The sequence below is a fragment of the Leopardus geoffroyi genome, chromosome B1 (assembly GCF_018350155.1).
Source record: "Leopardus geoffroyi isolate Oge1 chromosome B1, O.geoffroyi_Oge1_pat1.0, whole genome shotgun sequence".
NCBI classification, from domain to species: domain Eukaryota; kingdom Metazoa; phylum Chordata; class Mammalia; order Carnivora; family Felidae; genus Leopardus; species Leopardus geoffroyi.
In genome coordinates, this window is record NC_059327.1 from 132742336 (window position 1) to 132769821 (window position 27486).

The window sequence follows — 27486 nt, forward strand, 5'->3', positions numbered from 1 at the left end:
TGGCTGGGGGATGGGCGGGGGAGATGGCGCTAGCGAGCGCCTTTGTTCCCCACCAAACTGAGCTCTGTCGTCCGGGGGCTCAGCAGCTCTCCCTCCCTTTGTCCTCCAGCCTTCCCGCTTTCCGAGCAGAGCTGTTAACTTATAACCTCCCAGACGCTAAGTCGCGCTTGCTGTCGGAACACAGTCCGTCAGGCCCCTCCGCTTTTGCCCGCCAGACTCGGGGGCTCTGCTTGGCCGGCGAGCCGCCCCTCCGCCCCGGCTCCCTCCCGCCAGTCCGTGGAGCGCGCACCGCCTCGCCGCCCTTCCTACCCTCTTCCGTGAGCCTCTCGTCTGCGCTTGGCTCCGGCGACTCCGTTCTGCTAATCCTCTGGCGGTTTTCTGGGTTATTTAGGCAGGTGTAGGTGGAATCTAATTGATCAGCAGGACGCGCGGTGAGCCCAGCGTCCTCCTACGCCCGCCATCTTCCCTCCGTCGACCGGTTAGTTCATTTTCTTAACTTTTCCTCTCCCCTGGATAATGGTTTGTATTTCCAACAGGTTTTTCTTGAAGCACCACACCCAACTGATCCAGTCCTTCTTTAACACGCTCTTCCTTCACTTTTCCGTTTTGACACATAACTATGATTTGAACTCAGAGTTGTGTATTTGATTATGTCTGTTTTCCCCACAAATCTGTGGAATTTTCATGAGGGCAGAGCTGGTCTCTTATTTTCCTTACCACTGTACCCCCAGTACATAGCAGCTTGCCTGGAAATAGTGGCTCAGCAAATATTTATTGAATAATGGATGAATGAACAAATGGGAGCTCTATTATTTTAATGGGCTACTAAATCATTGCAAGTTAAGGAGGAACACTACTTAAGATTCTGTAGCAGAAATGAGAATAAAATATAGAATGCATGTAAGTTCGTGGCTTAATGTTTAATTCCGAGTACAGACCGTTGCAGTTGGAGCAACATTCCCACCTTCTCCCTCCCAACCCAGGAAACTAATGTTCTCTTTTTAAAAGTTTCCAAATGGCTGTTAGCAACGCCTGCAAATATCTTAGGTGTAGGGTTAAAGGGTGGGTCCTCTGAAGAGATTTTTAAAAAACTGAAAGTGGCTGAGAAAGACTACTGAAAGTGTGGGGAGAGGAAGCCCCCCTCCTCTCCACCCTGTCTCAGAAGGTTTGCTTAATTGTGCAATCAGAGGTCTTTTCCTGGTGATGACAGGATTTTGCTTCCTGGCTCATTTGGGCCACCTCTCACCATGGTAGCTTCTTTTACAGCCAGGGCAATAAATTAACACCCGGCAGTCATCACAGAAAAATGGCCAACCCTGCACTCGGCTTGTCATTTCTTTAAAGAAAAATCTGTATTGACTATAACTCCCCACCTCTCTCTGGGGGAGTGAGGGGTAGAGGAGTGGAGTTCAGGGAGAGCAATTCCTTTTTGTGTAACAGCACAAAAAATTACTTCAGTATAAAGACAGAAGCTGAACACTTCTTTTCATGTTCTAGTGATTGATTTGACGAAATGACTGAAAAATTGCAGGGCACCGCCTACCAGAAGACAACATTCAAACAAGTCCACACTTGACCATTTCAAATTGCCACAGGTATGTTCCTCATTTGGCAGAAGGACACACAAAGAAAACTTAGGTGGCCAGCAGTTAACTAAAGGGTCCACCGCAGAGCTCTCAATTCCTGGTTTTTGTTTTCCTAGTAGAGATTCGGGGATTCAGATGCTCCAGAATCCAAAGTACTACCAATATTAGAGATGAAAAAGGCTTACTGTTCCATTTTTTTCTTTAACATATGATAGAAAAAAGAAACTAGAGAGGCTTAACTTTAAAACTAATAACACATTTGTGCAAGATACAAATGGACTTGCGTGATATTGCTGACTCTTTCAATCCTACCAAGGTAGATCTAATACTCAATCTGTAAATAACCACTAAATGCTTGGACCAATTTTAGGAATATTACGCTGAATTACTGAACTTTACACAAAGGATCTTATAAAATTTATTGAAAACGGAGACAATTTTGTTGTTTTCTTATGATGATGATTAATGTAAAGAAAGACTTAAGTATTAGTGTTTGGATAAAGAACACCCACCGCTGGGGTGCCTGGATGGCTCAGTCGGTTAAGCACCGTACTCTTGATCTCAGCTCAGGTCATGATCTCATGGTTACTGAGTTCAAAGCTGTGCGTTAGGCTCTGTGCTGATAGCCTGGAGCCTGTTTGGAATTCTGTCTTTCCCTCTCTCTGCCCCTCCCTCCTTCTCTCTCTGTCTCTCAAAATAAATACATAAATAAAATTTTTTTTTCAATGGTTATTTATTTTTGAGAGAAAGATGGAGTGCAAGCAGGGGAGGTGCAGAGAGAGAGGGAGGCACAGAATCCGAAGCAGGCTTCAGGTTCTGTGCTGTCAGCACAGAGCCTGATGCAGGGCTCGAACTCATGGATGGCGAGATCATGACCTGAGCCAAAGTCGGATGCTCAACCGACTGAGCCACCCAGGCGCCCCAAATAAATAAACTTAAAAAAAAACACCCACTGCCTAGGTTAAGCTAACTTAAATGAATAATTACTCAGTAAAATGTGTAAATGTTAAGATGAAGAACAAAATGCCTTTTAAAAAATATTAATTAACTTAGGGTCAAAATGTTAAAAATGTTCATTTGTACCAAATCAAGAGAATGAAAAGTTATTTTTGAAAGTCTTTTAAAGCAATTTCCATCCATTGTTAGATCTAGTTTTAAATTTAAAATTTGAATACTCTCTGTGGGCAGTCTCTAGATGTGTTAAATATAAGTAATTCAAGACAAAGTATCTTAAGCTTGACGAGCAATAATTAACTCATATATTACTCTTGACATCCTGGATCTAGCTTGCTTTGTCAGTTCCTATTTCTTTTTTTTTAAAGAAAAGAGGAAAAAGAGGAATGAAAAGTCATGCTAGCAAGTGATCATGAAAGTGCTGACATCTGTGTTAAAAAAGGCTATAAATATGTAAGTAGTCTACTTTTTAGGCAAAGCATTATTTTAGGTGACTTTATCAATTTGCATGTGACCTAATTTTTTTTTACATTGAATAGACATATATATGGATAAATGAAAGACAATGCAAAAGATTATTTGGTGACGACTTAAAACTGAATCAATGAGAAGTAAAATAAAATATGTATTCTCATCTACAGTTTTTCCTGAGTCTTTTAAAAAATAAGGACTCTAGAGCATGAGAGAAAAAGGAAGATGGTGATTTATGAAGTTTAAATCACCTCACTGTAAACAAAAGTGTACATACCAAAAGAATGAAGAACATAAAGAACACAAATGTAGTGAAATAAATTGGTCCCAAAACTCGATTAGCTTCCTCAATCTCTGCGAAGTTGATATCACCCAAAATGATACGGAATTGAGTGAAGCTATAAAAACAAAACAAAACAAAACACTACAATACAAAAACAAAGACTGTTCAGCATTGATGTAACATTTCCTAAAGATGATTTCACACTTTTGGACCTCTTTATCAGTGTGCACAGCTGCCAGATAATAGAAAATTGTCAGTCTCCTTGGAAAACTCTTGCTAACTATTCAAGCAATTGAAGCTTTCTGGAATAAAAATCATATACTTTTGTGCTAAATACATTATTTCCATTTGGTTAAAAAGAAAATACAATAATTATTAGATGACTCATAAAGCAACCAGTTACAAGAATTTAATCCATAATCTGGCTAAAACATGGATGGTTAACTCTAAACTTCACCATGGTCACCCTGGGTCTGAATTTAAAACCTCTTTAAAAAAAGACTTTGAAAGATAGCCAAAATTGTATGCATTCAAAGATCCAATATCCTCACACGCTCTCAAAGTGGTGTTGAGTGGCCGTGTGTTGCCAATGCTGGGGTCTTAATCAGTAAAATCATTTCCCTTTCCGACTTCCATTGATCAGCAACATTAATTTGGTATCCCCCAGCACAAAAAGCCCTTTTAACTTCTATTATCATAATCCTCTTCTCCTTTCCTGACTGACTTCTTTCCAAATGGCATGGAAATGTAATATTGGTTATTTTTTTTTTTAGTCTTAATATCATATATGAGAACTTTGGAAAAGGACAGAAAATTCCTACATCGGTTTGAGTTTCTCGTAGAATATTAGAAATACTATTTTTTTTCTAGAAAATAACCTGAAGTTTAAAATACATGGCAACAATATTGAATAAGAATGAAAATCTAGGCAAATGGTCTCTTAAAAGCTACCATCGGCATTTGGTGCTAAGAAGACCTCTGTCTGTGTAATCATATTGGTTTACTGTAGCTGTTCTACTATCTCTTATGACTTTAGAGTTGCTACCTTAAGTTTATCAGTATTATACATTCTCATCTTTACATTGGTGGGTAATTGCTTCTGGGAAAGATAATTAACTCTTATTTTTAAATAACTATTTAAAACTACTTGGTGGTTAAATAGCAACCATAAAGATTGCTTTATCCTTGAGGAGGCAAGGACAGCTCTGATTAAATTTTTCTTTTATAATTTCATATATACTTACATACACTCTTGGAAGGTACTGAAGTCATCAACCTGAGTGCCAAAGACAAGGTATGCCAACTGAGCATATGCTAAGAAGATGATGAAGAACATAATTGCAAAGCCAAAGAGGTCTTTGGCACATCGAGACATGGTTGTGGAGAGCTGACTCATGGTCCTGTTAAAGTTGATGAATTTGAAGAGCTGTAAGAGAGGGAAGATATCAACAGATGAATGGGTAAACAAATATAGTATATACACACAGTGGAATATTACCCAGCCTTACAAAGGGATAAAGTTTTGATCCATGCCACAACATGGATGAACCTTGAAAACATTATGCTAAAGTGAAATAAGCCAGACATAAAAAGACAAATATTGTATGACCCCAGTAACATGGGGTAGCAACTTCTATTTTCTCATTCAAAAAGTACTTGTTGAATGCCTACCATGTGCCGGGCACTATTCTTGGAGTTGCAAACAGCAGTGCACAGAACAAAGCTCCTCCCCTGATGTTGCTTACATTTTACATGATGGTTACAATACAGTAAAAATAGGTTTAAATCATAATTAAGATGATTAGTGATATTTTTACCCCAAGAAAGATTGAAATAAAAGAGGAATGGGGAGGGGCACCTGGATGGCTCAGTCAGTTGAGCATCTGACTCTTGATTTCAGCTCAGATCATGATCTCAAGGTTCATGTGATTGAGCCCCACATTGGGCTCTGTGCTGACAGCACACAGCCTACTTGGGCTTCTCTCTTTCCCTCTCTCTCTGCCCCTCCCCTCCTTGCTGTCTCTAAATAAATAAATCAATATTTTTAAGAAAATAAATTAAAAGAGGGAAAAAACCCCACAAGTGAAAACTAGTTAAAAAAAATCCCTCCAGGAAATATTCATCGCATGTTATTAACTGTCATTTATTTTTTAGCAATGATGTGCCAGGTACGGTGGAAAGAGCAATGTACACTGCCTCAAGTCTTTGAAATGATTTAAATACTGGTATTCTACCCCCAGGTGTCAGCCAGGGCTCAGAGCCAGCCGTCTGGCCCAGCGCTATCTGACTGCCAAATCATATTGAGCATTTCTGTAAATGAGGCACTAAGGATGGCTGTTCAGGATGTTCCTCACAGCCCAGGGGCATGACAACCTGTGGCATAAGTCTTGGGGGAAGAACGCTGGGAGGACACATCAGAAGTCAAGTTGCCATCCCTGCCTTAAAGAACTTAATGGTTCTTAAAGTTTTGGGAGAATGTTTACAAGCAAAACACTAAATAAAATGCTCAACCTGAGGGACACATTGAAAGGGAATCTCTAGAATTTTACTCAAAGAACTCTTACAAATTGTTTCTGGCCACAATAAAATTTCTTTGAGGGTTCTGGTAATCACATTTCTTTATGTAATTCCTATTAGATTTGGATTATTATTACTATTTTATGATAAAGGTTTGGTGTATTAGTGGTGGTTTTGCCTGAACAAGCATGTAACTAAATAAATAGGAAGAGAGGATGGGATCTATATCCTCTGATAAATCTCAGGCCTTTCAGGTGTGAATACCAATTCAGGAAAATAAATAACTGCTGGTGACTACCTTTTAGAACAGTGCTGTTCAATCAAACTTTCTGACATGATGGAAATGTTCTTTATTTCCATTGCCCTATATAGTAGCCATCAGCTATATACAGACATTGAGATCTTAAAATGTGGCTAGAGTGACTGATGAACTGAATGTTTCACTGTATGTAATTTTAATTAATTAAAATTTAAATTTCAATAGCCACTTGTGGCTAGTAGCTACTGTCTTGATAGCAGAACATAGAATTTGACAAGTGACAGCTGGGGAGCTACCCCCATTATTACTAAAATTTTCTGCATCTCCAGAATTGAGGCTCATTTGTGTATGAAATGCCCTAACCTTTCACACACATGGAAATGCACACTGTTTTGGAAAAGGAGATGAGTCATAAAGGTACTACACAGAAGTGTATGTATTTGTCCCAACCTCAATTCTAGGTAAAGCCATATGGTCATATGGCCTCCACCTGGGAAAGAGACAATCCTTCCACAGATCATTTCCAGTGCATCTCTCTGTCCCTCCCCATTCTCCCCAACTTGTTTTTAGTTCCCTTTCCTTCACCTGGTCACCCGATGTCAGGTAAAACTCAACCTGTCCCTGTGTTAGTGTAGCTGAGGGCCACAGACCCAAAGGACACTGAGAAGGTGTCTTATTGCATTTGTGAAACAAATCTGCAGGGACTGGTTTTGCAAAACTGCAGGTAGTAGGAAGCATCATACACAGTTAGATGAAACATCACATGAATCCTGCTAGCTTACTTGTAAAATATGAAGCAGCTTTGGCTGGCATTTGAATTTAACCACAAAAGCACATTCAAGTCCTCCAACATTTTGTGTGACTCATGTTAATAAAAAGAAGGGAAAGGGGCGCCTGGATAGCTCAGTCGGTTAAACGTCCGACTTTGGCTCAGGTCATGAGCTCACAGATCATGAGTTCGAGTCCCGTGTGGGGCTTTGTGCTGATAGCTCGGAGCCTGGAGCCCGCTTCAGATTCTGTATCTCCCATTCTCTCTGCCTCACCCCCGCCCCCACTCTCCCTCCCCCTCTCACTCAAAAATAAATAAACATTAAAATTTATTTTAAATAAAAAAAGAAAGGGAAAAATATTATTGAAAATCCAGAACATGAGCTTTGCAAATTACCTTAATCCAGACAAAAAATACTATGACAGCAGCTATATTGTTGAACTGTATTTGCCAGTATGCCAGATGTTCAAAGTTGGGAAAAGTATTTTGATCTTCTAGAAACTGTAGTAGCACCTCCACATTTGATGTTCTATATATGTTAATTCCTATAGCTACCACTGACAGCTGGAAAACAAAAGATTTATATATTATTACAGTGTTTTAGAAACTTTTATGTTTTATGCAACTTACCTTAAAATGACTATTTTTTCTTACCCATGTATTACTCCTAGGGCTCAGCAATCTACTTATCCAAATCACTCATACAAATGTTAAATGCTGAGCACAGCCATAATACAAGTAAAACAATAAGCTGCTTGCATTCCCTTTGCTAGGAACAGAAATCCAATAAATGCACGTGTCCATGTGCACAAACACATGAGAGATGTTGCTGTATTACAAAATCAAATTCAAATAGGATGCCTTGTTTTTTCTGCCACTCTCATTTAAATCACTTTCCACCCTTCTGCTTTCTCAGCTCCATCTTGCTTTTTTTTTTTTTTCAGTTGCCAGCCATCCATTCCTTCTACTATTTAACAAATACGTAGTGGACATCTATGTATACAGCACTGTGCCAGGGGCTAAGAGGAACAAACAGAAGTAAAATGCACAAACTCTGTTCTTAAGAAACTTACACTCTGGTTCAAGACCAGGTACACACACAAAAATAAGCAACCCAAAAGCCTACTAAGGAGTTGGCATTGTACAACATAAGGTGAAGGGTGAAACAAGACATTCTAAAAGGGGTGGTCGAAGGAAAAAGAATATGCTTGGTCTTAAAGGATGGTGGGAATGATGGTCAGAGAGGGCTCCAGAGGCTTGCAGTGGGAATATGTGTGAGCCAAGGGTTTCCCTCTTGTTTCTGTTCCTTACCCCACGACCATGCAACTTTCCACATTTGCTTCAGTTCCGGACTGACAACATTGGTCCCTACGTGCATCCATCATCACTGGATTAAGGTATATGTATGGAAAGTGCTAGGGGTTAACCATCACAACCTGGGCTTCCTAATGGGATTTGAATCCACAGCAGGTGTGCTGTCCTAGGTGCTGAGACCTTTGCTGTCCATCCCTTCTCTCTTCTCATGAATGATGGTCAAAGACCACTTCATTAGCCCTTCTTGAAATGGCTTCTTGATCACGACTCCAGGTGATTATCATAGCAGAAACCTGCCTGGATGCCAATCTTTACCATCTTTTGTTTTCTGTGAAGAACTTCCAGAGCAAATCTTGTATTTTTGTGCTGGTGGTAGGATTATTTTCTTTGAGTTCTCTGAATACACTGAAAATGTTTTTCTATGTTGACTTAGTTGAGAGGGAAGGGTTGACTGACTGAATAACAATAACCCTTTACCCAGCTCTCACTAGGTATAGTTGCTTTGGTCATTTATACAATATCAATATCATATCAATATACTAAATTTCCTTGAGATGTTTTCTTCAAAATAGAGAATGAGAGAAAAGATGAGAAAAGAGATTTTGTAAGCATTTGAGTTATGTCCTGGGTTTTCTTTGGGATTGTCATCCTTATCTACGAAAGAACTTTCCTTCCTTAACATAAACTTCATAAGGGCAGGAGTTTGGGCTGTTTGGTTCTTTCCTATATCCCCAATGCCTAGAACAATGCCAGACACATAGCAGGTGCTCAGAAAATCCTTGTTGAATAAATTAATTAATAATTATCACCCTTGAAACCTACCAATCAACAAAATTATTTGAATTTAGACTTTTTAACAGTCGTCTTTTTTCAGTAATTCCACTAGTTTTGAAAGATCATTGTTTAGGTCAAACGGTTGACTAAATTAAGTCTACAGATTTCGAAGTCTTTGTTGGAAGAAACAAAAGGAAAATACAAAAAATGATTTCAGAGTGGTTCCAAGATGTTGTAATTATATTTATCACATAATTACTTTTCAAGTTTCAGGTGTGCTTTAGCATATTTGGGCCAGATAAAATAAAAACGCCTTTGCTTTTTTCATGGGGTTGAAGGTCCAGTGGAGCACAGGACTTGTTTTGGGGATGAGCAGAAAGCATGCCCTTATTTCTGCAAGGTCAGAGAAGGTTTCAAAGGAGAAGTAGGATTCCAGTAGCCCTTCCTTGTTCTTTACAAAAGCACACTGTCTGAATTGTTGTCTTGGCAGTACTAAGAGTTAAAAAAAAAAAAAAAAAAAGAACAATAGCACAGTGAAGCAAGTTTTCAAAGAAATACTTGCAAAATCTTGTGGCTGCTGAGCCAAAGAATCTATCCTTAATTTCCATGACATCATCAGTTATTTTCTCCAAAGCAGGTACAAGGCGATTCACTGAGGTGTGGGAATAAAATATTAAAACTTCTATCCAAGTGAAAAGAAAGTGCTAGAATTCTATTTGTATTTATTTTTAACCAAATCTTTCAAATTCTATGTTGTGTATGTTTGTACAAGTGTATACACACACACAGACACTACAAATATATGGAATATATTAGGGTGTGTTGTCAAAGTTTTCACTTATAGGTGTACATAATCAAAAAGGTTGATTGCCACTGACTAGTCTTTTGTTGATATTAAAGGTATTTGGTTAAAACCCAAACAAACCTGCCACTAACTAGCATACTATCACACTTTTACCATTATTCTCAATGACCTAAACTATAAATATACCCATATAAACTAAAAAAGCAGGGTTTGCAACCTTGGAGTCCCAAACAATAATTGTTTTCTACAATAGTTTTCAATGTAGATGGACTGCACTCTTCCATCATGTAGTACAGAAATATTTTGAAAAATTCTTCCAGTCTCATGGCCTTTCCTCCCTCCTTAAATAGCGAAATGTCTTTGTTATTCTGTTATTATTAATGTATTGAGAATCTGGGGATCAAGAGCTTACCTACAGGAATTGTGTGATGTGACACAAGCCATTGTGCATCAAGGTTGAATGGCTTCCACACAGTATTCTGGAGGAATTCTTATTTTAAGTAAAAACTCTTTATGAAGAGCACATGCATGTAGCTTGAGAGGCAATAGAAGAGTGGCTAAGAGGGTTATTGCGAGGATTAAACATTCTTCTGTATATGAAAAGCACCGGGAACTGTGTCTGACACACATAACTTCTAAAGTGTTAGTGATGATGATGATTATTACTGCTCATGTTAATATTGTTGTGCAGTATATATCTATATAGTTCTTTTCAATGTCTTAAGCATTCTTTTATTCAAACATGAGGATTTTTTTCTATGTTTAAAACATATTAATAACATATTTCAGAAAATATTTTTCCCTATTTTGCCAACTAATTCTAGTGATGATCTGATAATGACTTGATGTAAATGCTTCACAAAGCCCAAATGAATTTTTGGTTGCTGGGGGCTGGGGGAGAATAGTGGCCAAGAAGTAGGGTAACAGAAAAGGGCACCCTGATAGGATAATGCATCACTTAACTGAGATTTCAGAGGGGCATCTCTATCATCAGACAGTGGAAAGGACGGACTTTTAGGCATGTAACAATTAAACATGTCCTTATATGCTTCAGTGTGTAACAGGACTCAGCAAAAGATTATGTGTTCTCATTGATGGGAGAAAAGTCTGCAAAAACGCATTTCTCTAAGGAAGCCCCTGGAAGGAAGTGATTAAGCTGATGTGGAAAGGAAACCATATTGAACAAGTGTAAGAAGTTATAATAGAGTCAAGGGCATGCAGGGGATCTACAAGGTGTCATAGTCTCGACTCTATCCTAGCTGCCTTCTGGTTTCTTGCACCTGATACAGAAAACGCTGATGGTCCCTCACCTGTATTTTGTACACTGTGGACTATTTTCAGGAAGTTTTAAACTACAAGGAAGTTTTCTCTACCACCCCAAATATTTTCAAGATGCTTCTTCTTGCTCTAACTTTACATATGTGCAGAAAAATACAAATTAAGTTTTGTTAGCAGTTGAAGAAAAATATAGTTAACAAAAAACAGAATAGACAAAACATTGTTTTCTGTGTCCCATCTCATATGGCATGCCAAAGCCAAATGTGAATTACTAAGTTATTATTTTTTTATGTCTTGGAACTTGTGTGTATCAGCACATAGCGATCACTTTAATTTTTTTTCAAGTTTATTTATTTATTTAAAGTCATCTCTTAAAGTGGGGCTCGAACTCCCACCCATGAGATGAAGAGTCGCATGCTCTTCCAAATGAGCCAGCCACATTATTCTGGTTATTTGTGTGGCTAATTGATAGCTCAGAAGGGTTACTCATACAAAATGAGAAAATAATTGGCAACACTGAAGTTGATATATAGGAAAGAAAACTTTTAGATTCTCCTTCAGGAATATCAGGATCCACAATACAGAGGAGATAGATCAAGGACTCTAATTAACATGTTTTTATAACAGAGTACGGAATTTTCTATTGTTCTCAAACCTACCACAACAATCACAACATCCAGACAATTCCAGAAACTTCTGAAATAGTGTAGCTTGTGAATGCGAATTTCCAGTATCTCTTCCACCACATAGTAAAAGATAAAAAAACAAAAGATAATCTCACAGGCTGCCAGGAAGAAATCAAAAGTCGTGACATAGCGGATCAGCTTTACAGGCTGAAATTGCCAAGATGGAATCACACCGCCTGTTGCTGGAAATTCAACCAATAACCTGCATTACAATAAGAACAGTTAAAACAGTAACAACAACAACAACAACACATGGATGCAGCCATCTGCATCTACTCTGTCCCTGTACTAACAGGTCCTAAAATTGTAACCACAAGTCACCTCAAACTAGTGGCAGAATATTTCTGATCACAGCTAATAGCTGTGTTCTTGTACAATTCTGTGCCCCCAAAGGGACAAGGCTCCCCAAGTCCTCCTAAAGAGATTATTCCTCCTCAGTTTCCCCTTTACTTTTCTGTTACTTATACTGCTCAAAATGCTCTATAGTTCTTTTTTTTTTAATGTGGAAGTTAATCAACAAAGAAGCCTTTCTAGGACTCCTATTAAATACAAGTAATCCTAGTAGGCATGAAGAACATAAGAAATATAACTCATGCATTCAAACATGTATGGCCTGTTGAGAAATAGGATGTGTGTGTGTGTGTGTGTGTGTGTGTATACATACACACACACACACACACACACACACACACACACATATATATATATACACACAGACTGAGCTTCTCATTCATTCACTTGGTAACACCTAACTGGCATTGAGTAAGTTGTTCTGGGGACTATTCTTGCTTCCCTTCCCAGAGCCTTATAGTTAATAGGTGCTCAGTAATGTCTGATAGTCTAAAACAGTAACACAGATTTTTTTTTACATTCATACTGATGGCACTGAATCTTAGTGCTTTAGCATATTTGAAGTGAGGATGTTTCTTGCCAACTTCCCATTTTATAGGTGTCACACTGAGAGAGTTAAATGATTCACTTAATGGTGCAGTTCCCCTATCAAACTAGAAATAGAATATCTACCTCCTTAATGTTAAGATTCTGAAAAGACCTTTAGTTAACTACCAGGTATAACCTTCTCTCCCATTACAGGATGCGTAGCCACACCCAGAGTCTGAGTATCTAAGACTCAAGCATGAGCAATAATCAGGTCCAGGCAGAGACAATGGTAAATTAGAACTGGTCAAAGAAGTATGAAAATTTTTCCTTCCTCTTCACTGTCAATCACTGTTTTTTGTTTTTTTCTCATTTGATGTGTTGGAGACCAGGGGCAATAAACAAAAACCTGGGAGAGCAATACAGAAACAGCAAGCCTCGTGATAGTCTCAGTGTAAATGTGGAAGGCAGAAATTAGCTTGTGTGTGTGAAGTAATCTCTTTTTGTCCTGTTCTGGCCCTGCATCTGTTAACGTCTCCAGAAATGTAGGCAGCAACATATAGAAAAGAAGTAATTGCCTTGACAATATTCACTCTTAAAGTATGGGAAGGAAGTGAAAGACATACTCAAGACCTTCTATAAATAGATATTTCCTTAAATGTCAATCAGAGTTGACTGCCTGAGTTGACTGTTTTTATCCTCTATTTGCCCTGAAATCATTAGGAAAAGTTTAATAATAATTGCAATCATTATTCAATCATTTCTAGTAATAGCTGTTATTTGACTTAATGTGACATCATTTCCTGTGAAAGTTGTTAAATAAGTGGTCTGGGAAAATCCAACTGGCCTTGTAAAGCAGATTTGAGTTTAGCCTCAAAAATGATCACAAAATAAGGATATTATGAGAATTTATGCTTCTTATTTGGTAGGTATATATATGTGAAAGTAAGTCATGTCAGTGATGTCTGGGTGTTGCTGACACATTCACCAGGAGGATTAAAGTGGGTGAACTCTGACTCTCCCTTGCCTTGTTCTGCTTTTTTCTTTTTTTATAGCACATATTACCTTCTAACCTACTATTTGTTTCTTTTGTTTATTGTTTCTTGTCTATTATCTATCTCCTCCTGGTTTAACACAAGCTCTGCTAGAGCAGCTATCTTTATTTTGTTCACTGATGTGGCCCAAGTGCTGAGAACAGTACCTGACACATATTAAGTGTCCAATAAATGTTTGCTGAATAAGCGGATGAATGAACAAGAGGCCCCAGACAAGCCAGTAGGTCTTTGTTAGTTTCCTCACTGCTAACCAATGTGACCGTGATGGCAATGTCACAGGATCTGTAGAAGGAATTTTATGTGCCTTTGGGGAATCTCAGTGTTAGCAGGTACCTGGGTATCCTACCGAACCTAGGCATACCCTCTGACTACTGTGCTTGTGTTCTGATAGCATGGGCATCATTTGAGAGTGGGAAGCTCAGGGAAGTGAGTCACTGTTTGATGGCAGAGGCCGTGGTAACAGAGCATATAGCATTGATCATCATTATAATGAGTAAGAAGAGATGTTAGCAAAACATAGTGCTTTTTTTCTGAGAAGGTTCCAGCTTTGGGATAAACCTGGACCAGTCTTAAGGTTCTTTCCAACTCATAATATTCTAGGATTCTAGTTCCCTTTCCCCAAATATATTTATCCCACTGAGCCTTTGGTTTTCACCCTTCCCTTGCTGTCAGCTCTGATCTTTGGCCGTCCTTTAGCCAGCTGCAGGCAATGGTCTCCTGGTCTATCTCAAGACTAGGATGTACATACAAAGACACTGAGGTGGGAGGGACCAGCGCCCTTGGTACACACCTGATCACACAGAACAGGTTAATGTTGGCGTTGTATACCGAAAAGTCAATAAAAGTTGCCCTGGTTCCTCGGTCCAGCCAGACATTGTTCTTGAGGCTAGCGACCTGAGCGGCTGTCTCCTCTCTTGTTCTTGACAAATCCAGGTAATAGCCAGCTCCACTATAGGTTGCAATCATTCCCCAGTGGCTACTCCCATTCAAGTCTTCTTCACTTGTGTATATCCAACTAATTAAAACATGAAATGAAAACAAAACAAACAGATAAAATCAGTGGAACACTTGTGGCATTTATAAAGATAGTTGGGGGGTGCCTGGGTGGCTCAGTCGGTTAAGCATCCAACTTCAGCTCAGGTCACGATCTCACGGTCCGTGAGTTAGAGCCCCGCGTCGGGCTCTGGGCTGATGGCTCAGAGCCTGGAGCCTGCTTCTGATTCTGTGTCTCCTTCTCTCTCTGCCCCTCCCCCGTTCATGCTGTGTCTCTCTCTGTCCCAAAAATAAATAAACGTTAAAAAAAATTTTTTTATAAAGATAGTTGGTTCCTGGTGAGATAGAGTATGTAATAAATAAATGTAAGTCTTATCAAGCTGGGTAATGTGCTTGGAGTAGTGCTTCATAAATGTCTGTCTTTCTTTCTTTCTTTCTTTCTTTCTTTCTTTCTTTCTCTCTTTTAGAGAGAGCACAAGCAGGGGAGGAGCAGAGAGATAGAGAGAAGAGAGACACAGAGAGAGAGGATCCCAAGCAGGCTCTTCACTGTCAGTACAGAGCCCAATGTGAGACTTGAACTCACAAACCAAGAGATCATGACTTTGAGCCGAAACCAAGAGTTGGACACTTAACTGACTGAGCCACCCAGGTGCCCCTAATTTTCTTTTTAAGTTTATTTATTTATTTTGAGAGAGAGATAGTATGTGAGCAGGGGAGGGAGAGAGAATTCCAAGTAGGCCCTACACTGACAGCACAGAGCCAGATGTAGGGCTTGAGCTCACAAACTGTGAGATCATGACCTGATGATTCAATCCCTTTATACTAAATCTAGCTAAAACCTAGAACCAGAGGCTTAACCAACTTAGCCACCCAGGCACCCCCTTATTTAATTCTTATACACTTATTATTCCCCTTTTAGGTATGAGGGCCCTGAAGCTTAGTGAGGTCAATTCAGTCTCGATGCTTTTGAAGGTATTGTCAGGAACCTACACCAGGACTGTCTCTAGAACCTGTGCTATTAGCCCTTAGTTTATGTAGCTGCCTTCCCTGGGTAACTATACTCAGGGGCTAGATGACTCTATGCTCCCAGAGAAAACTGCAGCCAAGAAGTACAAGTTCATCAAGTACCACTGTTGGCAACTGAACTAAACAAGACTCCACAGGGCATTTGGGTGTTTAATCCACAAGTATTGAGAGAGGCTCTCTTAGGAACCAGAGGCTTTTTTCGCATTAACAGGGATATAAAGATGGACCAAGATCCTTTCCCTCTCACATTCATAGTAAGTAGGAAGATAAAAGTTGTAATTAAACAATTAAAATACAAGGTAGATGGATGATAAATCCAACAGAGAAGTATAGAGAAATTGCTCTGGCAGATCCTTGTCTGGGGTCCGGCAATAGCAAAAGAGAAAGCTTTTGGGAAGAAGCCACAGCAGACCTGGGCTGTGAAAGATAAATAGGATTCAGGCAGGCTTAAGTCGATGAGAAGGGCATTTTCAAGCCTGAGCCAGGTGAGGCCGGAGAAGTACAAGGCATCCAGCTGGTAGTTGAGTTCAGCTCCCATATGATGAAGAAACGTTGAAAGGTAGACTGTGATCAGATTGTGAAGAGCAAGCACGAAGGAGTCACTGAGGGAAGGTTACTGAAAGACACTGAACGGGGTTCCTCTGGTGGCTGCAGGAAAGACTGGAGTGGTGAGGAATAGACATCTCATGTGCAGAAAAGTTGCCATAGCAGGTCTGAGATGGCCCTTTATTCGGAAGGCCTGCTTGCAAGGTTGGGCCTTGGATGCTCTGAACCTTGACTAATAAACAGCTCCCTATATTGACATAAAACTTTGATACATAAGAGTGGCTAACTGTGCCCAGCCTGTCTGTACAAACACAGTGGCTTATGCTCAACACCTTCTTTCCTCCTGGGAGTCTGGGATTTGGGTACATGCCAGGCAGTGGCTGCCTATGTGACCAGGAGCCGATAAATACCTCAGGCAGTGAGTCTCTAATGAGCCTCTCTGACAGATATTGTCGGGACTCGTTACCGGAGGAATTCGGCATGTCCTATGTGACTCCACCAGGAGAGGACTTTTGGAAGCTTGCACTTTGTTTCCTCCAGACTTTGCCCCACACGCCTGTACCTTCTTCTGCTTTTGCTTTTATCCTTTCACTGCATTAAACCTTAGCCACAAACATGACTAGATGATAAATCCTGTGAATCCTTCCAACAAATCCCTGAACCAGGATGTGGGCCTGGGGGACCTAACACAGCTCAGTTAGCAGTCCCTGCAATAGGCCAGACATGATGAGGCCTGAGCCAGATCAGTGATAGGAAGATAGGAAGACAGACAGGAAGGACAGAGATAGGACACTGCAGTGACCGTCAGAAGAACTTGGCCTCTGATTTGGAAGTTGGGTCAAGGGAGAAGTGACATCTGAAAAATGATTGGAGGCTCTTTGAATAATGCAAAGGAGAACAGACCCGATAAGAAAGTGAGGAATTCAGTTTGGTCAGACTGAATTATAGGAGCTCGTGGGACATTGGTGGGATATAGTGTTATTTTTTGTTTTCTGTCACTAGAACACAAGCTCTGTGAAGACAGGGGATTTGTTTCTGTTTTGTTTCTTGCTGTTTTGTTGCCCTAGCCAGCACCAAGGGCGTTTCTAGAAAAAAGAGACCTCACTGGGAAAATACCTGGCACAAGTAAACGCTCGGTACATTTGATGAAGAAATGATAAATTATCAAATAGGGATGAGAGAGGAAGTCAACTGAGTGTCAAGGGAAAAAATGTACAGAAAGAAAAGATCTGAATATAGAATGAACGTAGGAATAAGACAGAAGTGGGAGGGGTTAAGAGGAGGATTACAGAATGAAGGGAACTCAAGCATCACTCTCAGAAGTCACAAGAACGAGCAATCAACACCGCCAAGTTCTGCAGAGATGCCAAATGGGATGTACATCAAGAATGGGTCAGTGGGTTGGCAAACTCAATAAATCCCCTGGTAGCTTCCAAGAGAGATGTCCAAAGCACAGGTTTAAGCTTTAAGGGGTGAATCAATAGTAAGGAAATGGACGTGGCGAGTGAAGGCTATTCTTGCCGGAAGTTTGGAGTTCAAGGGAAGGAGGAAGGGAGTAATTTGGGAATAGGGCAGAATCAAGGGGTGGTTTAGACACATGGCCATCCATGGTGGATGGACATCACCCACTCACCCATGCCTCCAGCAGACATTTACTGAGTAGCTTGAGACAGCAGGCAGTGCTCAAGGCTTTGAGAATACAGCAGTGAACAAAATACAGTCCCCACCCTCAAGAAGCAGGAGTGCTGATAAGGAGCTGATGGTGGCAAGGAGCCACCCTAACAGTGTAATTAATAGAGAAGAAGCAATGTGGTTTAGTAGAAGAAACATGGGTTTTGGAGTCAAGCTGGTTTAAGGCTGTGACACTTTGGGTAAGTGAGCTTCAGTTTTTCATCTACAGAACGGAGATGACACCTATTTTCAGAGTTGTTTTGTGAAAAGCAGATGAGATAATGCATGAAATCCCTTCTTAAGTAGCGTCTGGTAGTGGCTGTATCCATTTCTCTCACTAATGATATGAAATTGAGTAAAATATTAGACAAAGTACCATAGTTTAAGGGCAGGAACTAGAAAAAGGAGCAGTAGACAAAATCATTACCAAACCTGGAAGAAATGTCTTTGGGATGATTCAATCCCTTTATGCTAAATCTTCTGACGTTTACCTAGTTTGTTCCTTACGGACCCTGGGACTAAATAAAATATGCATCGGATGATAAACAAAGAATCTGATCATTGGAGAGCTGTTTGCCCCCACTGTATAATTGACAAATCTGGAGTGTGGGTGTCTCAGTTCCCAAGAAAGGGATCTAGGGGAACTGACAGAATTAGGTTAGAAAAGTTTAGAAGACACTTCTAACCATAATGACTCACTCAGGGGCAGTGACCCTAAGAGGGCCACCTTGGGACCGCTTGAGAGCTCTTCTTAAATCTTTATAGTAACTACCGTAATTCTAAAAGTAATGACTATCCTCCCTTAATACACAAGATATTTTAAGTATGGTTACAAAAGAATACCAAAAATCCCTGCAAATACCCACAATGACAATACATACTCAACATCATAAACACATCTTTGAGAGGACAGGCTTTAAACCAGACAAAAAACTGCCTCCCAAGCTTATTAGACACTTTAAATAACTGTACTATGAACAAAGATATATTTGTAAATTCTAGTAAGAGGAGAATTTCTCTACCAGAATAATTTCCAGTAATAACCTAGTGAATTATATCAATGGATCTAGAAAAACAGGAACGAGTCATCTTAAAAGAAACCACCAAAGGCCCAGATAGCCGCTTTCTTGTGGGCCATGTGTCAACAATTTAGCCTGTTGAAAAATTTGTGTGCAGAAATTGAAGGGGGTAAAAAGTAGAGAAAACCTGAGAAACCAAAAGTCAATTTGGCTATCGCCTCAACTGTAAGCACTGAAGGCTCACTTAAAGCATCTTCTCCTTGGTTGGGGTTAGAGAACAAATGAATGAATGAATAAATGAATGAATGAATGTCAGTGAGAGGCAAGGACGCATGGCGACGGGGCACAGACACTTACGCCGTTCCATTTCTTGGACCGAATGGAGCCCTGTCTTCACTACTGACAGAGTAGACATCATAGCACTCTTTAATCTCATCTCTCAAGTCCTGGGGGATAGAACAGGACCCGTTCCTGACTTTGAGCTGCCGTATACGTGGTACGCCTAATAGGAGGTTCTCGTAGTAGATGAAGCTTCGGTTGTCGGCGTCAGTATTGTTGCTGGGTTGTGTCTTCCAGTAAAGCCCATCCAATAAGGCACCTTCTGTGAACTGAAAGTGAAGGAAACATTAAAAAAAATTTTTTTTAATGTTTATTTGTTTTTGAGAGAGGGACAGAGACAGAGAATGTGGTGGTGCGGGGTGGTGGCGCAGAGAGAGAGGGAGACACAGAATCCAAAGGAGGCTCCAGGCTCTGAGTTGTCAGCACAGAGCCCAGTGAGGGGCTTGAACTCACGGACCATGAGATCATGACCTGAGCCAAAGTTGGACGCTCAATGGACTGAGCCACACAGGTGGCTTCACCCCGTGAAGGAAACATTTTTGAAAAGTTTTTTGAAAAGCTCCAAGCTTAGCGGCTTGCTTTGCACTTTCCTGGAATGTTTGCATGACCAACAGTTTGGCAACTCTGTGAACATGGTAGCATGACAAGAGTGGGTTTCTCTGTCAGAAAGATTAGGGTTGGATCTTGCTCCCCTGCTTACTAGCTGTGAGGCCTTGAGCAGGATCCAACTTCGAGCCAAGGTTCCTGCATCTATAATACTCACTAAAAAATATATATCCATTTTTTTATATGGTTGCTACCCTTGGTGCCTAGGACTAAAGGTGGGGGTGTGGTTTACATAAATCCACAACTGTGATCATTTTACTTTTCCCTTATTAAAACAACATCCCACATAACCATGGTTCCAAACTTGCTTGGAGAGGAAAAGACTACAGTTTTGATTACCAGTCTGCCATCTGGTGGATCTTTTAAGTGTCTGGACTATTTTGTCATATTGTGAACTCTAACTGCCCCTGCCCCTGCTTTACCATGGAATTGTGTATATGTGAGAAGTCTCTCATTAGTGTGCCTGTAGGGAAGAAGAAGCTGTTTCTCAGTGTCTTATCCTTATCAGACAATCAACAGAGATGGATTGCTTTGCCCTGTTGAGGTGGGGAGAGATTCATATTATACAAGAGTGGTTTGGATGCCAAGTATTTGGATGCCAAGATGTGTAATACACTCTAATTCCTGATGCCTAACTAGGCATCAATATTAATGGGTCCACATGGTCCAGTTTCCTCTATCTTTACAACCACCAGCTCTGACCCCAGCATTTAGTAAAAATTTTAGAAAGCATCTCTGCAGGAAGAAACAATTGTTTCCTTTCCAATTTCCCTTCCAATTTTCCTAGGTTCTGAGCACCATACCTCCCAGATCAGTTTAACATTTTTCCTATGGTATCACTCATAGCTTATCCTCTGCTACTATGTTGGATCTTGTGCAATTTGGGAAGGCTGGATTGAGTTTCACATTAGAGAGCTCTGAAAGAAAGTGCCTGCCTTATATCAGGTGCTGTTCTAGAGTATATGCCATCATAAACAAGGAGACAAAAGACAAAACAAAACAAACAAAAAAGCAAGACTAAATAACCAAATTTTGCCCTTATTAGGCTATATATCTAGGAGATACTCAACAGATATTGAATCAAGAATGGATAAATGAATTATAGACTAGGGTGAAGAAGTTCCTGTCAGGCTAGAAAAAAAGTCCATTTTTCATACTCCCTAGCCATGTGTAAGCATGCTGAGTCTTAGTCTCCTCATCTACCACCCAGGGCACAACATTAGCACTTACCTTGTGTGGTTACTATGGCACTAAAGAAGGTAAAGTATGAAACACTCAACATGCTGCAAGAAACATACAAGATTCTCAACTGGACCATAACTTCCAACAACTCACCATAACCTACATCTCACTCGGTGTTAGGCACACAGTGGGTCCTATATATACTGGTGAATTAATTTATGAAGCCAAATGAATAATTTTCAGTGATAAAGAGGTACTTTGAAAGTCATTTACAAAAACAAAACAAAACAAAACAAAAATAGAAAAGTCATTTGTAAATACCTTCCAGAAGTCTTCCATTGAAGAAAGAGTTTTAAAGTTTGTTTTCTCTGTTTTGGACACTGGGGTGTCCAAGAAGAGTTGTGACATTATCCGGGTGTAGTAGTACACACTGGAACTCATCATCCCATAGGTCACTGGAACACAGAAAGAGCCACATAAACCCTGTGAGGGAACCCACACACTTACCAGTACACTCCCACTGAATGGGTAGGTATCCACAAACAGTCTGCTCTGTCCCTTGCCTTCCTTCCCTTCACCATTCTTCTAGGATCTCTCCCTAGCTCTCAAGCCTATAAAAGAAATAAATTAACATTGGCTTATGTGAAACAAAACTGGCTTACTAAAGAGCATTAAGTTAAGATCAAGTGCCTTTACTTGACATCTGGGACATGGCTATTCAACTTCATCTCCCCCTCCCCACCTAGATCAGCCCCTCAACACAGGGAGGCTGATCTGCATGGGTTCCTACTGAAGCCATGCTGAGTGTCTCGTCCTGAGGCTGTGCATGTGCTGTTATTCTCTCTACAATAAAACGGGCAGGCGATTCTCTGTTCTACATCAATTCTCCACCCTTCTCTGCTCTGCATACTGTGGCTGACCTCTACAGATGGTACCACATAGGCTCCCTTGACCTTTGACATCCCATGCATTTGGCCCATAGGGGGCGGAACAGGAAATGGGGGGGGGGGCTGAGGAAAAAGAGATTGGGTTTGTTTCCTCCACCCCTCCTCCATTCCCTCACCACCTGGATGCACTTTGGCAGGGGACCCTCTAACCTTGGCCATAGTTGCTGGGGGAATCTCTCCTCCCACAGCCATACTGGGTTCATGCCATGCCACTCCCTCCCCTTGTCCCTTCAGGCCTGGAGGTGGTAACTGTTCTGAGGGCCTCACTCCCCTTGTTGGTTCCCATAACCCTGCCCCACCTTTGGACATAGGGCCTTCATTAAACGTTCTTTAATTACCACTTTGACTTTTCCATCCCTTTCCTGGCAGGATGCTAACACAGACACATCTTCCTCCCATCTACCTATCAAATCTTGTATGGAACCCTCTAAACTCAAGCTATACTCCTTCCATAAAGATTTTCTGATTATATCAGCTCATTCTGAATGGTCCTAGAGGGAGGTAGGAAGATAACTTACAGGTTATCCCTGTAATCCCTTCACTAAAAGGGGGATTAAGTGCTATTTAATAAAATCTCTTCCTCATATAGTTCCCTTCTCCACCTGAGCAGCATAGATAATTAAGATTATTTAAAAAGAGGAGCAGATAATAGTGATTCAAACATAAGTGTGTTTTAGAGTCCACATCGAGCAGTCAGTGGATCAGTAAATACATACAATCATGCGGTGTATCTATTTTATCTGGAGGGAAAGGAATGTTTTCCAGTCCCCTTAGTTTTAGGCTCCCTCACCTGTGCTCCTGCAACCCACAAATTAGGGTAAGAACATTCCTCTTCAAGTGCTCCATGACTTGCCACCTCTCAAAACTGTACTGGGCCACAGTTAAGGGTTTAGACTTTTAATCCATTCATATTTATGGGACAGAGTGCTTATGAAGATAAGCAAGGTGTGATCTCTGTCCTCAAGAAGAGAAGCTAATAAGTATCCCTGGGAAGAGCATTGTCCAGCCAGCTCCCATAGAGGGATGGACAGGGTACAATAAACTCTACAGAAGCTTTCTGTGGATCCAGAGACAGCTGAGGGAACAAAGCTGATATGATGCTAAAGAAAAGAAGTGAAGGATCCCCGAAGCTGAATAAAAAATTATTAAGTTGATTTTTTCAGTTAACTTGAAATTTGAATTTGCTTTGGATTGACTGATTAATATAGATCATTCTCAAATTTTTTACCTGTGGGTTTTATTGTTTAAAAAGATTTATGACAGATGATTTAAATATTTTGATGTATAAATATGCAATAGTTCTCTATGTATATAAATGTGAGTATTTTAGCCACTGATTAAACATTGTAGCTCTCTTACTTTCTTATATTTTTAATATCGATTGCTTCTGAAATTCTCAGGACCTGTATGAAATTTCACGCTTCACTAAAAGGGAAGTGATGCGTCCCCTTGACTATTTAGCACCATCTGTCAGACATCTAGAGAAACAATGCCATCTAGCTTTGAAGGGATGATTATTCTAACACATTGAATCAGCGAATATTAACTCAGTTCCTCCCTTGTACCAGGCCCTGGGATAAGCCATGGGATATCTTTTTTATTTTTTAATTTTTTTTGAGAGAGAGAGAGAGAGAGAGAGAAGACAGAGACAGAGAGCACCTACAAGTGTGTGCCCACAAGTGGGAGTGGGGCCAGAGGGAGATGGAGAGAAACTCAAGCAGGCTCCACCCTCAACACAGAGCCCAATGCGGGGCTCCGTCTTACAACCCTGAGATCATGACCGGAGCTGAAATCAAGAGTCAGATGCTTAACCAACTGAGCCACCCAGGCACCCTCTCCATGGGATATCTCTGAGAGACAGCTTCATACACTCCAGGAGTCAGCTGTACCATGAGTCCATATTAGGAAAAGTTCTGTGTTAGTGAGCAAGAAGTACTAGCAAACAAGACAGACAGTGAAAATGGGCAAAGCTGTCAACATTTTGTAAGAGCACCTACGTGGCATCTCTGAGATGTGCCTAAGAGCATCCCTTTCGCCCTCTCTGTGCTGAGGGAGACAGGTGCATAAACCAGTCTGGCAATCCAAGGTGAGGATTGCAGTGAAAGAGGTGGGCCTGGACTTCAGCACAGCTCAGGGAGGTGGGATAGGTGATAAAGGCTTCTCACTGGATCTGCCTCTTGAGCTGATCTTGAGGGATGAGGAAGAACTGAACAGACCAAGAAGGTGACAGCCTAGGTCAAGGCCTTTCTGAGACTCACAGTGGTGTGGTGTGGTTGAAGTAACAGAAGTCATAGGGAGTGGCAGGTCCGAAGAAGGTAAGCAAAGACTGTATAATGTCTTTATTATGTAAAGATTTTAAACTTTATCTTGAAACTGAGGGATTATAGCATGTTAAATGGAAGAGTGACCTGGGTTAATCTGGTTTCAGAGACCGTAATCTGGAGCAGTGCCTGGGAGTCCTAAAAGTCCAGATATTAGATACTAAACAATGTTGTCTAAGGTCACTGAGTCATCTTAAAACTTAAATAAATCTTGTCACTTCTCTACTTAAAAAACCCAGCTTTCCACTGTAACCCCCTTACAAAGCCTACCAGACCTATAGGGTCTGGCCCCTGACCACCTTTCCATCCTTATCTGATAGTACTCTCTTTAGTAACTGTCTTCAGTTTCTGGAATGTTCTGAGCTTTTCCTGCCTCAGAACCTTCACTCATAAAGTTCTCTCTGCATCTGACTGGCTCCCACTCTTAATTTAGGTCCCAGAGAGGCCTTGTCTGTAGGGGAATCCTCCTCCCCGATTGTCTTGTTTCATATTACTTCTGCATTTAAGGGCAGGGCCTAAATCTGTTTTTAATTAAATTACTGAACAGTTGATTGAATGAATAAATGAATAATCCAGGACAGAGATGATAACAAGGTTAAAATAGGAACAACAGTGATGTATGAAGGAAGGCAGATTCGAGAGGCACTAAAGAGGAAAAATGAGAAAAGTGAGGGAAAGCATCTAGAAGGATGTGTAGCTTTGGGGAGAGGCATCATGTGGGTAATGTTCACATTAACTCAGAGAGAACATGAGTGAAACAAGTTTGGATGGGGAGGATGATGGGTTCAGGGTTAGGAATGTTAAGGATGAGATTGCTAGGAGATACACCAGTGGAGATGCCTGATAGAAGTTGGCACAATGTTTGTAGTTCATGAGCAAGGTCTAGGGGGGACCTGGAGTCACCAGCATCAAGTACCAGTTGAGAATGTGGAAAAGATCCCCGAAGAGAAAGCCAAAGATCCAGTTGCAGAGAATACACTGGCTAAACACATTTCATAAGGAAAAAAACTAAAAGTGAATAGAGCAAGGAGAAACACAGAAAGAGAGGGAGTCCTAGAAGCCAAAGAGAAGCTTCTAGAAAGCCAAATGCCAGAAAAACCTGAAAAGAGCTCTAAAATTTGGCAATTAAGAGGTCCCTAAGTGGGGTGCCTAGGTGGCTCAGTCAGTTGAGTGTTTGACTCTTAATTTCAGCTCAGGTCATGATCTCATGGTTTGTGAGTTTGAGCCCCATGTTGGGCTTTGCGCTGACAGTGCGGAGCCTGCTTGGGATTCTTTTCCCCCCTTCCTCCCCGCCCCCCCCCCCCCCCCCCCCCCCCCGCCGCCTCTGCTCCTCCCTTGCTTGTGCTTTCTCTCAAAATAAATAAACTAAAAAAAAAAAAAAAAAAAGGTCCCTAAGTGACTTTGGTGAGGCCTTTCAAGAAGTAGAAGTGAGACCACAGAATAAACAAGAGAGGTGAAAAAACGTTACTAAAACCTCCAAATATTTTAATCCAGTTTTGGTTAAAATTTGAAGGAAATAGTAAGTAACACACTGAGATGGAAATCTTTGAGGGATAAAGGCTGACACAGGTGGTTTTGCGAATGACTATACTGAGCTCGTATTACTTCTTTTGAAACAAAAGAGAAAGATATGTAGTATTAATAAATGTTATCACAAAGACATAAAGAAGAGAAATCTATGCACATGGAGTACAGACTATGTATAAATTAATATTTATAGAAGAATAAATACACATTTCTTGTCATGTGGTTTTTGTTCAATTTACTGAAAAGGACAGGGAGCTTTGTGGGCATAGGCAGTCTTTAACTTTCCTATGGACTACAGTCCTATGGACTACAGTTACTTTCCATGGACTACAGCCTGTGATCTTAGGACTGAATATGTTTGCTGTGAGAAGCTGTTGGAATGTTTGTCACCGGAAATTGAACTAGCTTCCCACCAATGTGATGATTAACCCATGGCCTTTGATTTCCCTGACCTAGTTATCAACAGTGAGTCTCCATGGATTCTCTTGCAATGAGGAAAACTATCTTGATTAGACAACCATCCTTGCAAGATTTTTACAAGTAAAATAAAATATTCATTTCCTTTTTATTGAGATATAATTGACATATAATATAGTATAAATTTAAGGTGTACAATGTGTTGACTTGATACCATTCATTTAATTTCTTAAGAATTTCTTAATTTTAGGGGCGCCTGGGTGGCTCAGTTGGTTAAGTGTCCGACTTCGGCTCAGGTCATGATCTCACCGTTCATGAGTTTGAGCCTTGTGTCAGGCTCTGTGCTGACAGCTCAGAGCCTGGAGTTTGCTTTGGATTCTGTGTCTCCCTCTCTCTCTGCCCCTCCCCTGCTCATGCTCTGTCTCTCTCTGTCTCTCAAAAATAAATAAATATTGAAAAAAAATTTTTTTAATAAAAAAATTTAAAGAAGCATTTTTTAATTTTAATTTTTTTAGAATACTAACATTTTTTTAGAATACTAGAATATCTTCTTCCAGAGAAAAAGAAATGGAGACACACAGATTACTTCTTAGAAGGGCTCTTCCTGTCCTAGGATACATCATGCTATTTTAGGACAATGTTGTTCATTTCTCCAATTTCATTACTTCTTTGGACACTAGTGAGTTTAAAGTTAAAGACTTTTCTCACAATAACTGATTACATTTTCTACTCTATGAAATATGTTCTATTTTCTACTCTGTAAAATATTTACTGAGGCCTTGGTGTTTTTCTCAGTGACTTGTGGGTTACAAATGTGGTAAGGTATTAACCCTTTGTAATATTTCTTGTAAATATTCTTTACAATTGTTTTCTGCCTTTTAATCTTATCTATTTCTGTGACATGTACAAAAACTACATTTCTATGATGCTAACTCAACTAACTTTTCTTTATGATTTCCATTATAATGTCTAAACATAGGAAATTTGAGAAACTTTAAAGACTGGAGGGAGCAGAAAAAAAGAAGAGGCAAATGTATTTTTATCACAGATTCACCAAAGACTTTTTTTTGCCGTTTCCAAAGATCTTTAATAATATTTATTCCTTTCCTTAACTTTAGCATCTAAGTCACACAAAGAAATACTCTTGCTATTTATAACAGTAACCCATATAAAAATAAGTATTTTGATGGTAGATTCATAGCAACCTTAGGTTTCAAGTAAGAATAAATTCTAAATTACAGAGAAAATAGGATTACCTAGTCCCC

General features: G+C 40.2%; 1 protein-coding gene across 1 annotated transcript in view; it reads right to left on the minus strand.

Annotated features, from left to right (window-relative positions):
• The window catches only part of PKD2 (polycystin 2, transient receptor potential cation channel), a 58350-nt gene that overhangs the window by 17760 nt on the left and 13104 nt on the right, over positions 1 to 27486 (minus strand). The window contains exons 3-9 of the mRNA XM_045473323.1: positions 21331 to 21464; positions 19240 to 19490; positions 14418 to 14642; positions 11670 to 11898; positions 7236 to 7403; positions 4539 to 4720; positions 3289 to 3409 (exon numbers count right to left, since the gene is read on the minus strand). Coding sequence (XP_045329279.1) covers positions 3289 to 3409; positions 4539 to 4720; positions 7236 to 7403; positions 11670 to 11898; positions 14418 to 14642; positions 19240 to 19490; positions 21331 to 21464 — 1310 coding nt within the window. The remainder of the gene's footprint in view (positions 1 to 3288; positions 3410 to 4538; positions 4721 to 7235; positions 7404 to 11669; positions 11899 to 14417; positions 14643 to 19239; positions 19491 to 21330; positions 21465 to 27486) is intronic.